Below are 14,304 nucleotides of genomic sequence, written 5' to 3' on the forward strand. Positions count from 1 at the left end.
GCCTACTAGTATGGAGAATCTTTGTACTCCATTCCTAAAACAGCCATTGCTCAACTAGTGGGTTGTTTAAATAGAAAAATTATGAAAATATGACAATGCAAAAAAAAGCTAAATATATTTTATTTGATTTTGGGGTAAAATATGACCTGAACATTTATTTCTGTAATATTTAGCAGAGATGGGCCACGAAATGAAACGTTCAACAAAGCAGCTTTGAGCGCCAAACGGTCAACGGAACGGAAGTCCCGCCTTACAATTAAAAGAGCCAATTACCGTTCAGATAGACGTCGACTGTCAATCAACTGTGAAAATTTAAGTTTTTGTTTGTTGTTGCGTAAAATGAGGTAAAGAATCATAGTTTATGATTTTATTGCTGATTAGAAATATGTTCTTCGATCGTAATTTTGACCAACCGTTTTAGAGATTTCGGTGTACCCTCCATTCAAGTAGATAGGCGCTGTACTGTCATGACAGGAAATAGTTTCTCCGAGAGCGTTCCAAAGATGGCCGACATTGGACTGACTTGCTTGAAAGACTTTGCACTATTTACCCATAAAATCCCACAAATTAGCTATACTTGGTCCAGCGTGGAGCCATATTACTCTATTTAGCCTTTTCTAGATACAGCAGACGTAACAAAAGTACTGTAGCATTGAGCTTACGGTGACTTTTATTTTGACGAGTAGTTTTCCATGAAGCCTCGCACCAGTCAGATCTTACCGGAAGTCCTTTTGCCCCCACGTGTTTTGGCGAACGACTGGTTTTGGCCCTGTGCGTCTTAATCTGACAATGGCAAGCCGCAAAGAATCAGCAGCTTCGGCTTCTACTTCACTGGATACTCAGGTCAAACAGATCCAGATCGACGGGCTGGTAAGAGAACTCTAACTGAGTTTTTTCTGTACAGTTTTAACGTTAGTCAGAGAATTATGAGTCGAGTGAGTGTGAGCTGCCGGAATACCCTCTTCCTGTAGCTCAGACTGCTAGAGATGGCTCAGAATTAACCATAAACTCATGACCGATGTTCACAAAAAGTACCATAGTAATACCATGTTAGTAATTGTAATACTATGGTTCTGTGGACATGTTACCAAGGAAATAACATGGGTTTTTGGTCGTGTACCATGGTACTCCTATTCTTGGGACATGCTACCATTGTGATGTTTTTCTAAATGTTCTATGGGAATACTATGGTTCTTTTGGAATTGTTAAAGTGGTAATACCATGGTTTTTGGTCATGTTTTATGGTAATACTATGATTCTTTGGACATGCTACCATTGTGATGTTTTTCTAAATGTTCTATGGTAATATTATGATACTTTAGAACTCTTAATAAGGTAATAGCATGGTTTTTGGTCGTGTTCCATGGTACTACTATTGTTCTTTGGACATGCTACCATTGTGATGTTTTTCTAAATGTTTTATGGTAATACTATGGTTCTTTTGGAATTGTTAAAGTGGTAATACCATGGTTTTTGGTCATGTACCATCGTACTTCTATTGTTCTTTGGACATGTTACTATGGTAATGTGTTTTTCAAAACGTACTATGGTTCTTTAGAACTGTTAATATGGTTTTTGGTCATGTTCTATGGTAATACTATGATTCTTTGGACATGCTACCATTGTGATGTTTTTCTAAATGTTCTATGGTAATATTATGATTCTTTAGAACTCTTAATAAGGTAATAGCATGGTTTTTGGTCGTGTTCCATGGTACTACTATTGTTCTTTGGACATGCTACCATTGTGATGTTTTTCTAAATGTTCTATGGTAATACTATGGTTCTTTTGGAATTGTTAAAGTGGTAATACCATGGTACACGACCAAAAACCATGGTACTTCTATTGTTCTTTGGACATGTTACCATGGTAATGTGTTTTTCAAAACGTACTATGATTCTTTAGAACTGTTCATATGGTAATATCATGGTTGTTGGTCATGTACCATGGTACTTCTATTGTTCTTTGGACATGCAACCACGGTGATATGTTTTTCAAAATGTTCTATGGTAATGCTATTGATATTTAGGACTAGTGTTGTCAAAAATACCGGTACCAAGTCGGTACTCAAACAATACATATTTACGATACCAGAAATTCTGAAACCGTGTGTACCGGTTTCTACCCGGTTCCCAATCAGAGTCGGGAACTTTCGAATGCTCACAACAAGCAAAAGATGATAAGCAGATCTGCTGTGGAAGTCTCAACTTAATCTTGTCGAAAAGAAAAGTGGAAAAGCCAGGTTTGGAAATTCTTTGGATTTGAGGCTGATGAAAAGGGAAACATCATAGATCAGCAAAAACCTATTTGTAAACGCTGCTTTCGGGAGGGAACACATCAAACTTAATAAAGCACCTGAAAGACAGACACCCAGATTAATTCAAGCAAATAAAGCAGGTGAGTTTAAAAGCATATTATCATTTGCATTAGGGCTGAAACGTTTAGTCGACATTATCGACAACGTCGAAAATACAAATTTCTCTAATTTTAATCGTTGTCTAATCATCGTTTGATCTCATTAACGTAACATGCAATCACATTAAACTGTAATGAAGCGTGAGCGCAGCAGTTCATGCCTGACGGAGGAGAAGAATTACACAGATCGCAGTCCAGATGCACGCTCTGAAGCACTCTCGTTGTGGAATAATCGGAGCCGGAGCTCTTTAAAGGAAACGTGCGTTACGTATTAAATGCAGTTATTTTAATGTGTTATAGTTTTATTAAAGTTCAAATAATACAGTAGCAGCTCATGTAATAACTATAACATCAGAAACTGGCATTTCTGTGTGGTCTGTGCCTCTTCTATGAGTTGCGCGAATGTCCCGATCTAAGGGGGACAGATTGAAACTGCACCCGGCTGAGAGAGACTCCGCCTTGGGGACGCTCATCCCTCGAGCGCGGACACTTAATGCAGCTAGATTAGAACGCGATGGCTCGCGACTTATTTAATCATAATATATGTGTCACTGTGCATTTTTTATCGCGAAGAAAATTGGCAATATGCAGCTTTATTAAATAGAGAGGACTTTGCACTTTAGTTTGGAAATTGTTTTTATTCATGTTGAGTGTTGCTCAATGGTATATTGTTGTTCTTAGTTCTGCTGCTAATGTTTTGTTAACTTTGTTAATAAGTGTTGTTCAGTAACCTGTTTTTTTGTTTTGCTTTTGTACCGAAAATGGTATCGAGTGCTGTGAATTTTCACTGGTATTGGTACCGACTACTGAAATTTTGGTACCGTGACAACACCATTTAGGACTGTTAATGTGGTAATTAGAGGTAAACCGATATATTGGTGTTTTCGATTTATCAGTGCCAATATGTATTTTTTTTTTTATTCCTCTGTTCCTCCTGATAATTATGTTTTGTATTTTATTGAAACAAGGGCATGCAAAGATACAGTGAGGAAAATAAGTATTTGAACACCCTGCTATTTTGCAAGTTCTCCCACTTGGAAATCATGGAGGGGTCTGAAATTGTCATCGTAGGTGCATGTCCACTGTGAGATACATAATCTAAAAAACAAAAACCAGAAATCACAATATATGATTTTTTAACTATTTATTTGTATGATACAGCTGCAAATAAGTATTTGAACACCTGTCTATCAGCTAGAATTCTGACCCTCAAAGACCTGTTAGTCTGCCTTTAAAATGTCCACCTCCACTCCATTTATTATCCTAAATTAGATGCACCTGTTTGAGGTCGTTAGCTGCATAAAGACACCTGTCCACCCCATCCAATCAGTAAGAATCCAACTACTAACATGGCCAAGACCAAAGAGCTGTCCAAAGACACTAGAGACAAAATTGTACACCTCCACAAGGCTGGAAAGTGCTACGGGAAATTGCCAAGCAGCTTGGTGAAAAAAGGTCCACTGTTGGAGCAATCATTAGAAAATGGAAGAAGCTAAACATGACTGTCAATCTCCCTCGGACTGGGGCTCCATGCAAGATCTCACCTCGTGGGGTCTCAATGATCCTAAGAAAGGTGAGAAATCAGCCCAGAACTACACGGGAGGAGCTGGTCAATGACCTGAAAAGAGCTGGGACCACCGCTTCCAAGGTTACTGTTGGTAATACACTAAGACGCCATGGTTTGAAATCATGCATGGCATGGAAGGTTCCCCAGCTTAAACCAGCACATGTCAAGGCCCGCCTTAAGTTTGCCAATGACCATTTGGATGATCCAGAGGAGTCATGGGAGAAAGTCATGTGGTCAGATGAGACCAAAATAGAACTTTTTGGTCATAATTCCACTAAACATGTTTGAAGGAAGAAGAATGATGAGTACCATCCCAAGAACACCATCCCTACTGTGAAGCATGGGGTGGTAGCATCATGCTTTGGGGGTGTTTTTTCTGCACATGGGACAGGGCTGACTGCACTGTATTAAGGAGAGGATGACCGGGCCATGTATTACGAGATTTTGGGGAACAACCTCCTTCCCTCAGTTAGAGCATTGAAGATGGGTCGAGGCTGGGTCTTCCAACATAACAATGACCCGAAGCACACAGCCAGGATAACCAAGGAGTGGCTCTGTAAGAAGCATATCAAGGTTCTGGCATGGCCTAGCCAGTCTCCAGACCTAAACCCAATAGAGAATCTTTGGAGGGAGCTCAAACTCTGTGTTTCTCAGCGACATTCCAGAAACCTTACTGATCTAGAGAAGATCTGTGTGGAGGAGTGGGCCAAAATCCCTCCTGCAGTGTGTGCAAACCTGGTGAAAAACTACAGGAAACGTTTGACCTCTGTAATTGCAAACAAAGGCTACTGTACCAAATATTATCATTGATTTTCTCAGGTGTTCAAATACTTATTTGCAGCTGTATCATACAAATAAATAGTTAAAAAATCATACATTGTGATTTCTGGATTTTTTTTTTAGATTATGTCTCTCACAGTGGACATGCACCTACGATGACAATTTCAGACCCCTCCATGATTTCTAAGTGGGAGAACTTGCAAAATAGCAGGGTGTTCAAATACTTATTTTCCTCACTGTAAATGTAAAGATGCCCTATTATCCTTTTTGGGATTTTACCTTTGCAGACTTTTTAGATGCCCAAACACCTATATTAAACAATACAGTAAAGTTTCAAAGTCCACACAAATTGGAGATATTCTCTCCCACAGACAACACTACTAGAAATGGCTGGATTGAAGCCATAATGTATTTACGTTACTATTTAACACATTTGCATAATTCCCGCCCTCAAACAAACATAATTATAGCCAAGGCCAGGATTATTTGGTTAGTGTCGCGTGTCGAGAAGATGCTGTTTTCACTGCGAAAGCAAAATCTCTTTGTTTGGACTTACAAAGGCAGACGAATTGAAGAATCAGTGATTCAATTTTAATTATTTAGCCGTATAACCAATGCCGGGTTCAAAGCCATTCACTCCTGTAAGATGGTGCAGTTCCCACTTTGTTAGGACAATCTGGCGCTTCAGGATCACAACCTGTAAGTATGCTTGATTATTTGTGGATTTATCTGCTACCGAGAGTTCAAATGCGGCCTTTTGTGTTGTAGCTACGGTGTACATCCAGTTCACAGCTCTAGGCCCCTGCTAACATGCTAGCTAATGTTATTGCATTGAAATAGTTTTGCTAATCAGCTGCGGATCCACTTTTACCTACAATTGTGTAGAATTATGCAGATTGTTTGTCAATCTTACTATCATGAATTGTGATCAAGTGTGAAGATGGATTTATTTTTACAAACGACAGTTTTACATCAACAATCCACGATAGTGCTCGGCTAACTTGCTATGTAATGTAATTGTTTTGGTAAGGGTTTACCATTCAATTTTGGGCCGGCTTTTACCTAAAACTGTAACAAAATGGTTGATCTCAAGAGTCTTATATAATGATATAATTACAGGCTGTAATGTTCCGGACACTATCAGCAGTCCACGGCTAACTTGTTCACTAACTCTCTAATACTGTTCTCCGTTCATCTCGGGCAAAAAAAGTTTGGCTAAACCCATTCCAGCAAAAGATGACTTAATGTCTCTTACTTGAAGCTTTGTTAGGTTCACAATAATCAAAAGTGTACTTGTAAAAAAAAAGCTACAAATGTAAAACTTAACACTGTGATACGTCCTGCTCAAATCATGCTTGTGAAGGTGGTTCGGGTCGATTTAGTTTGTTCATTAAACAATAATGTCTATCCAATCCCCCTTTTTATATTCATCTTGCACAAAAACACATAAAACAACACTTAATTTGAATATTTAGGGTGGGTTGCAGAATTAAGGAGCTAATCCAGGGTTTGTTGAACCAAGTTTAATTTTAATTTGAGTTGTGTTGCACCGTTTAACAAGTCAGAGTTGAAACTTTTAACCTATGATTAAAACGGTCACTTGCAATTTCATTTTGTCCGCCATGATCGATTCTGAACTTTTTTTGTAGATCGTTAGTACACCGTGCAGATCAAGAATGGTAAGAAAATGTCACAGCAGTAATGTACAATGTCACAAACTTTAAATATGTCATCATAATTTAAGAAAAAAGGACAACGCGAGTCTCTGATTGGCCGCCGCCTCTCATCAGCGGCACTATTGTGGCCCGAAATGAAAGCCCATGCTGCCGACTGAAACGAGTAAAGGAGAGGAGGGGAGCATAACGATCATCTGTTGCTTGTAGCCACTCTTGTTTAATGCCGAAATTACGATTTACTCCCGCTTTTCCTCGAGAGACCCGTCTCTGTCCGGTGTCTCCGCATGTAAAAGATGGGGAAATGGGTTATTGTGACGAGCCGCTGCACACGCACACTGAATTTGAAAGCACACAACGACCCAAGATTTCGGACTTCTCTCAGAGGGCTGACAACACATCCACTGTTCGTTTACCTAGTCATTCATGTTTAATTGTAGGTCCGTTGTTTATTTAAACCACCTTAGCTGCAAGTTGAAAGTAACGGGCCTTACTGAGATTTAAAGTGTTTAAATTCAGATTTACTGTAAAATGTAAGTCAGGATCAATTCAATGGTTAAAATGTAACACTGATTAGTTTTAAACAAGATTTAAAATTTGGTGCAGCAAAATGATCCGATAAACCTTGATTTAATCTAATTTTAAGATTAATCCTGGTTGGTGCAACCCCCTGTTGAGTCCTGGGCAAAACAATCTGGGAAATTAAATCCCCAGCCCAGTTTCATCATATAGTCCCAACTCAAATGGATTAAGTAAACTTCCTTGCGTTTTATCCATTTCAATTTGTAAAATGAAATAAAGTTGACAAAATATTCAAGAATTATGTGCTTAAGTTCATTTTAACAGTGTAATTTAAACAAGCCTCAAATCCTTTTTGTTAAGTGTTGCATTAGGATAAAACAATTAATCACAATAATGTACTCGGAAGTTTCAAATCTCTCTGTTCATGGTGGTGCTGAAGTGTTTAATTAAAGAGTGTCTGTGTTTACAGTTAATGCTGTGCATTACATCTCATGGCCAAAAGAGGGCAAAGTTATCAAGAAAAAGACTTTGTGTTATTACCCAGCAACAGTTACTGCATTTTCAGACAGATTGATCTTGATAGGACAGTCGCTTTCATCTTTTCAATTAGCATTTGCCGTCATCCAGACTTAAATGGAATAGTACACAATAGTTCTATCATCGTGAATTAAAGATATTTCGAATAGTTCCAAAAATGCTGTCATTGGAGTTTGAAACACATGACAAGTAAATGATGACAGAACTTTCCTTTTTTGGTGCACTATCCCCATTTAGTCTTGGCACATAACATTTTGGGGCCTTGAAAGGTAGAGGTTTTGCTTGCCAAAATTATCTGCTTAAGACTGGCTCATTTGTAAGCATACTGTACAATTATGACGTTGTCAGAGGCTGCTCCGTTTTACTGCCAGATTAGCACGCAGCTGTTAGGGATCCTTATACATCATCGTCTATGAAGATGGATCATATGCCTCCCTGCACTGGAACGAAACTTGCTGTGACTGCGTGTCCTTTCCCGTTAACTGACAGGGACAGACAATAACATGCTCCCTGCAGAGCACGCTGGTGTTAGAGGTAATTCACCCCAAAATGACAATTCTGTCATTTACTCCATATGTCCTTCCAAACCCGAATGACTTATTTCAGTGAGACACAAAAGGAGGTGTTTAAGCAGAATATCCAAGCTTCTTCTAAACATCATCTTTTGTTTCTCACACGAGAAAGTCATACAAGTTTTGAAGAAATGAAGGTGAGCGAGTGATGTCAGAATTGTCATTTTTGGATGAACTATCTCTTTAAATGCTTTTACTTGATTGCCTTGGGCATCCACATTGCATCATGTCTCAACAGAGGTATGTTTGAAAGCGAGGAGGCACAAAAACATTTGCAATACACCGCAGAGTGCTAGTCACTGCAAAACCAAAGCGCCTCTCAAAAATAGAACTGGCAAGCGCTCAATTCTCTCGAGTTCAGGGGGTATCATTAGATGGAGTGTTGAAGCTGTGTTGTGCTGCTTTGATGGGGCTGTGTAGTCTGCGCACTTGCAGTCAAAGTGTGGACCACATGCCGCATGTCCTCATTAAGTATTCTGTTATTGTCGCCCTGTTGATGGAGGCGGAGAACAGGGGGCGTGGAGCACCACTTTGAACCTGTGGTTAAAAAAACCTCCCCCCCGACCTCCACGACAGCTCAATTGACGAATAGGATCTGGGGAAGTCTGCAGTGGCTCCAAGCTGCCTTTTGGGTTTTATGCCTCTTAAGACCAAAGTAATCTCCGGTTGTCCATCTGCTGCTACTTGCGCACAGATTTCGTCATCAGCAAAGTTCGCATGAACTGTCCGAGTGCAGCCCGGTTTTTCTACATACTGACTGTTCGCATTTGTACGCGTCGTCTGCACATGCAAGAATGACAAAGCAGTCGCTGTGTGCTTGCATCGGATGCGTCTACATACTGACTGTTTCTTTTACTCTGTGATGGAAAATTTTTGGTTAGTGCAACATTTGCTTCTAACTACACAAGCTTGATTTCATTTGTTGTTTTTTCCAAAAACTGTCATCGCACAGTTCATAATGTAACTTCAGAGCATTCGTTGCTCAGCGTTGCCGCAAAAGGGTATTATAGTGGCCATTAGTATAAATTGTTGTCTTTTATGGTCAGTTGTATCTCTCAGGTATCTACTGTCATCTCGAAGCATTTATATATTATAAGCTTTTATAGAAATGGCGCAAAGGTTGAAGCGTAACTTGATGCAAGTATGTGAACATGGATGCTTCAAGCTACACAAGCTCTGTTTTGTCCATTGTTGCGTCCCAAAGTGTATTAGACCGCAATTCATAACACAACGCATGTACGCGTTGCATTCTCAATGTGCTGTTGTAGTCATTGGTGTGAACGTTCCGCCTCTGGTGAGTTTTCTTTTTCAAGTCAACTAACTGTTATTGTGGCATAACAGTTTAAAGACAATAAGGTGAGCAAGTAAGTTAGTAAGTTATAAATGTATATTATTTATAGCATCTTACCTGAAAAATAACAAATCCAGTTTGATGGCACAGACTTTTAATCGTAACTCTGTTGCCCTTCTTGAGTACTGAGGTTTGTTACTGCCACAGTAAAGCAAGAACGTGCATTTAGCATGTTCAACCAGCTGCGTGTTGGCAATGTGTGGGGTCAAGTGCTCACATCTTTGTGTGCGTACTTGCTGTGAAGTGTTTTTGGGGCCTATGAACACACTATTTACAATGGCACCGCACATTTGCAATGCTGGCCAAGTTTCATTTATGCATTTGAGTCAACATCAGATCAAAATTGACCCAATGGTCTTATTGTTGCAAATGTTAACCAATAGACACACAGCTGTTTATTCTCTGTTTATACTCTGTTGTGGTTTGGAACATCCACTTTTCTTAATCCATTCAATTCCATATAACATCCTAAATTCTTTCTATCAGATTGCAATCAGAAATGCGTAAACATTATTTAGTCAAATGTATTGAGAATGGAGTTTCATTTGGACTTAAAGGGTTTGTTACTTTACAAAGTTAATGTTTTTATTTGCATTCTTGACCCTTGACCGCTTGTACAACTATTTGCATTGACGACAGAGGCACCGAAACAATCATCAACAATGAGAAACTGAATTGGTCTAACGCAGCATGTGCACTCATTTAATCTACCATTAATTGCGCTGACACAAATGGGCGACGAATGGGCGACGATGCAGACCCTTAGAAATCACCGACAGGAAATTGGCTGCGGCTGTTTCCTGTTTTTAATGTGTAACAACTGCTCAAGCAATTAGTGACATTGGTTTCCCCTCCTCTCTTTTGCCATACTTGTTTACGCCACACTGTATTCTTTGGCACTTGTTTTGTTTTGCCAAAATGTTTGCGGACTGTATCGGCCAGCTAAGCAACCTTCAATTCACTTGAGGAATAATGCGTATGACTTCCCCTCTGAATGATTTAGGGGGAATAGGCTTTTTCTCAAGGTTTTTTCACTCCTCCAGCAAGGTGCCGCAGTTCAGAATAAAGGGATTGGCAGGAGTCAGCTCGCAGAGCATGTCTTCCCTCCTTTTTTTCTCTCTCTGACCTTAAAGCCTGTTGCAAATCCTCATAGGCAACAATATGCTTTGGATAGAAACATTAAGCCTGTAACTCATGTTGAAATGAGGTTGCATGCACACCCAATGCATATCTGACCGCCATCTGTGTGCAGTTTTTAAAGGGAGGCAAAGGGCATTGCCATAACTTTGGCGTGTTTTCAGAGAGGCCATCCATAATTAATTGAACACGCCTCTGTGAAATGGTTCATATATTTTTACAGCTGGGTTGTTGTGAGCCCGTAGCACATTTGTCAGGTCATTTGGACTTGACATGTTACATGTACCCAGAGAATTGTGTGCATGTGGCCTTTAGCCTGCTGTTTTATGAATGTTGTGGTAAATGATGGCACACTTGTTGAAAGTGGCTTTAGGCTATAGCAGGGTAGTGATGAGAATCATAAGGAATATAATGATTCCAATTACATTTAAATGTTCCTGATCCTCAGTGATTCCATTAATGATTCTTAGTCCTTTTTTATTTAAAAAAATAAATAATATTCTAACTATCAGTGTTAATTTTCAGTTTTTATTTTTTTATTTTAGTCATAATTTTTGCCTTTTGATGAAATTGTCCTTTTTAAATTTAGTCAATAATGAATTTAATCCATTTTGGAATAATGCTGTAACATAACAAAATGTGGAAAAAGTGAAGCATTAAGTTAAAAGTCAAGCATTTCTTGTCATTTAAAGGACCTTGAAAAGGCCATTCATGCATTTTATTTTTGACCGTCTGGATTACTTTAATTCCCTTTTTATATAGGAGACATGCTTCCCTATCAAGATTACAAATGGTCCAAAATGCAACGGCAAGAATGCTGATGGGTGCTTGCAAGCTGGACCATATTACTTCAATTTTACATTCCCTTCACTGGCTCCCTGTTCAATACAGAACTGATTACAAATCACTGCTATTTGTTTTTCAATCTCTCAATGGATTAGCTCTCTCATACCCTGCTGATATGCTACATACACATAGCCCCCAAAGAGCTCTAAGATCGTCAGATCAGAAGCTTTTGACAGTTCCTAGATCTAGACTAAAGACGAGGGGTGACTTCGCCTTTGCGGTAGCGGCCCCTAAACTTTGAAACAACTTACCAAATTATATTAGAACTGCTATAACAATATATGATTTTAAAGCTAAGCTGAAAACATGTTTACCCTGGCTTACAACCTTAGATGCTGTATTTTTTTGTGTGTTTCGATATGAGTATGTTTAGGTTCTTCTTTGTATGGATTGTACTGCACATTGGTCATCGTCTGTTTTAAATTGTACTCTATAAATAAAATCGAATTGAATATACGGAAGTATTAGCTACTTTTTAGAAGTTAGACTGTTTTTATAAAATTATGTTTAGCATGTATTTAATGAAGCAGCCTATTTACAAGTTACGTATTCTGGCTTAAGCTCACCTGTTCATTGTCTGTAAACTTTTAGGTAGTAATATTATATTTATGTTGTGGATGTATCTGATTAATGTCACGACCGGGTTGTTTGGAAGGCTGCGCGCTAGGTAGGACGCGTCCTTTGAATGTTGCTTTTATACTGAACATCCTCTTAACAAGCCTCATTTAAACGAGACAGCCTTGGACATTGGGCAAACGGAACGTATCATGGTTGCTATGACAGCTCCACAAGTCCTTTTGGAAGGGAATGTGTGAGGTTAATTTTAGGAGAGTTATAATGATGTAGAGAGAAAATAAATAGATTTTACAGGTGTTTAAACGAATACTTTAAAAAATATATTACTATAATTATACATATTATATTCTCTGCATCCGTCTATTGACGTACTTGCACTTGAACATCACATTTAGAGCAATTTGGCATAATTTTATTTAGACAAATGAAGTCCAATTCTGTTGAAGCAAAGAATTGTGGGTTGTGAGTGCCTACGAAGGATACACCTCATGCATCCTCCGAATTCCTCTGAAAGAAGGCTGCATTCGGAGTGTCCTACTCGCTTTTCTGAAACGAGAAGAGATTGTATTTTCTCAATGGGACCTTGATGTTTAAATAAAGACAACCTCTGATGTATGCAGTCAACAAATGTGACGACCTGAAGACGCATCCTTCGAAACAAGACACTGTACACCTGTACACCTACTTATTTATGTGATTATCTAATCAGCCAATCGTTTGGCAGCAGTGCAATACAAAAAATCATGCAGATAAGGGTCAGAAGCTTCAGTTAATGTTCACATCAACCATCAGAATGGGGAAAAATGTGATCTCAGTGATTTGGATTGAGGCATGATTGTTGGTGCCAGACGGGCTGGTTTGAGTATTTCTGTAACTGCTGATCTCCTGGGATTTTCTCACAGCAGTCTCTAGAGTTTACTCAGAATGGTGCCAAAAGCAAAATGGAATCAGTGAACAGCAGTTCTGTGGACTGAAAAGCCATGTTGATAGGAGAGGTCGACAGAAAATGGCCAGACTGGTTTGAGCTGACAGAAATGCGACAGTGACTCCGATAACCACACTATACAATTGTAGTGAGCAGAATAGCATCTCAGAATGCACAACACATCATGCCTTTAGGCGGAAGAATGTTGAAGTTCATAATGTGTCACTGCATGAAACTCATTTGGCTTTGGTATGTTGTTTTTTTTTTTTTTACAAGATGGTCAATTCCCAAACCTGTAGGAGGTATTTCAGATTTGGAAGTCATTTTATCCAATCTGTTGAAAGCTTATTGGATTGTCGCACTCTTATCTGCAGTCATAGCAGTAAATGTAAGTCTCCCCATCTCCTCTCCACAGCATCCATGCACACTCTAAATGCATCCCCAATCACGCTACTCTGTCTGAATTTACGGATGTACTGATACACCTTTAGTTCCTTATCAGATATTGGCGATATGAAACTCTGTGGCCCTTCTTAGAAATTGTATCCTGTCAGGCTATGGGGCAGAGTTGAGTTTCAACTGGATCAAAGATGTGTTCTAGCCACTAAAGGTCTGTAGTAGGAACAAACAGTGGAATTGGTATTCAGGGAGCCTGTATCGTACAGACAGCATAATTACACAGCGAATGTATTTGTTCTTCCATTAACCATCTTTTTCTGCATGGCTGGAAAGTGCCATTTTAAGATGGAGTAGCAATCTTCCATTTTAGCTCTCAAACTTATTTTAAGAAGTCTTCAGATTCAGGGTTGTGTATGCGTTTGTCCCTACACATACATTTTCTCTTGAGACCCTGATGTGCCCTGTAAAAGTGCTTGGGACTTTCCTGTATCGAAAATGGTCTACTGTGAATGCTTGTGTATGTGTACGCAGTCACCCACACATGTAAAGTTGGTTGATTTATATAAAGTAATTTCAAACATAATTAACAATTAGCCTAGAAAGACTGATATATCAGACATGCCTATTTTAATTAGCCAATATTTGCCACTTTGAGATTATAATTAATATCTGATTATATGAACATATTGTTTGATTAACAGAAGTGGTTTTTCCATCCTGTGTCATTTCCAAAATGTACCAAAGATTTTTCAATAAACATGCTCTTTTTCGGTTATAGGTGATTTTGAGTGCATGCTGTGAAAAATAACCATTGTGTATTATAAGCTTTTTTGCTTGCATCTCATTTGCTATCATTAAATTGTACAAATGCATAAACCAGCTAGGGCTGCACAATTAATCGATAAACTATTCGCAGTTACGATTACAGCTCTCACGATTATGTAATCATGAAAACTGACGATTACAGCATTCAATTTATGTCTACTCTTGTTTAATATTTCTAT

At 38.8% G+C, this 14,304-nt stretch overlaps 1 protein-coding gene across 1 annotated transcript in view; it reads left to right on the forward strand.

Moving 5' to 3' along the window:
• The first annotated feature begins 709 nt into the window (after positions 1–709).
• eif3ha (eukaryotic translation initiation factor 3, subunit H, a) overlaps positions 710–14,304 on the forward strand; it is an 85,501-nt gene continuing 71,906 nt past the window's right edge. Inside the window, exon 1 of the mRNA XM_052143301.1 lies at positions 710–870. Within this exon, the coding sequence (XP_051999261.1) occupies positions 790–870 (81 nt within the window). The 5' untranslated portion in view covers positions 710–789. The remainder of the gene's footprint in view (positions 871–14,304) is intronic.

Source organism: Xyrauchen texanus, chromosome 15 (assembly GCF_025860055.1).
Source record: "Xyrauchen texanus isolate HMW12.3.18 chromosome 15, RBS_HiC_50CHRs, whole genome shotgun sequence".
NCBI classification, from domain to species: Eukaryota; Metazoa; Chordata; class Actinopteri; order Cypriniformes; family Catostomidae; genus Xyrauchen; species Xyrauchen texanus.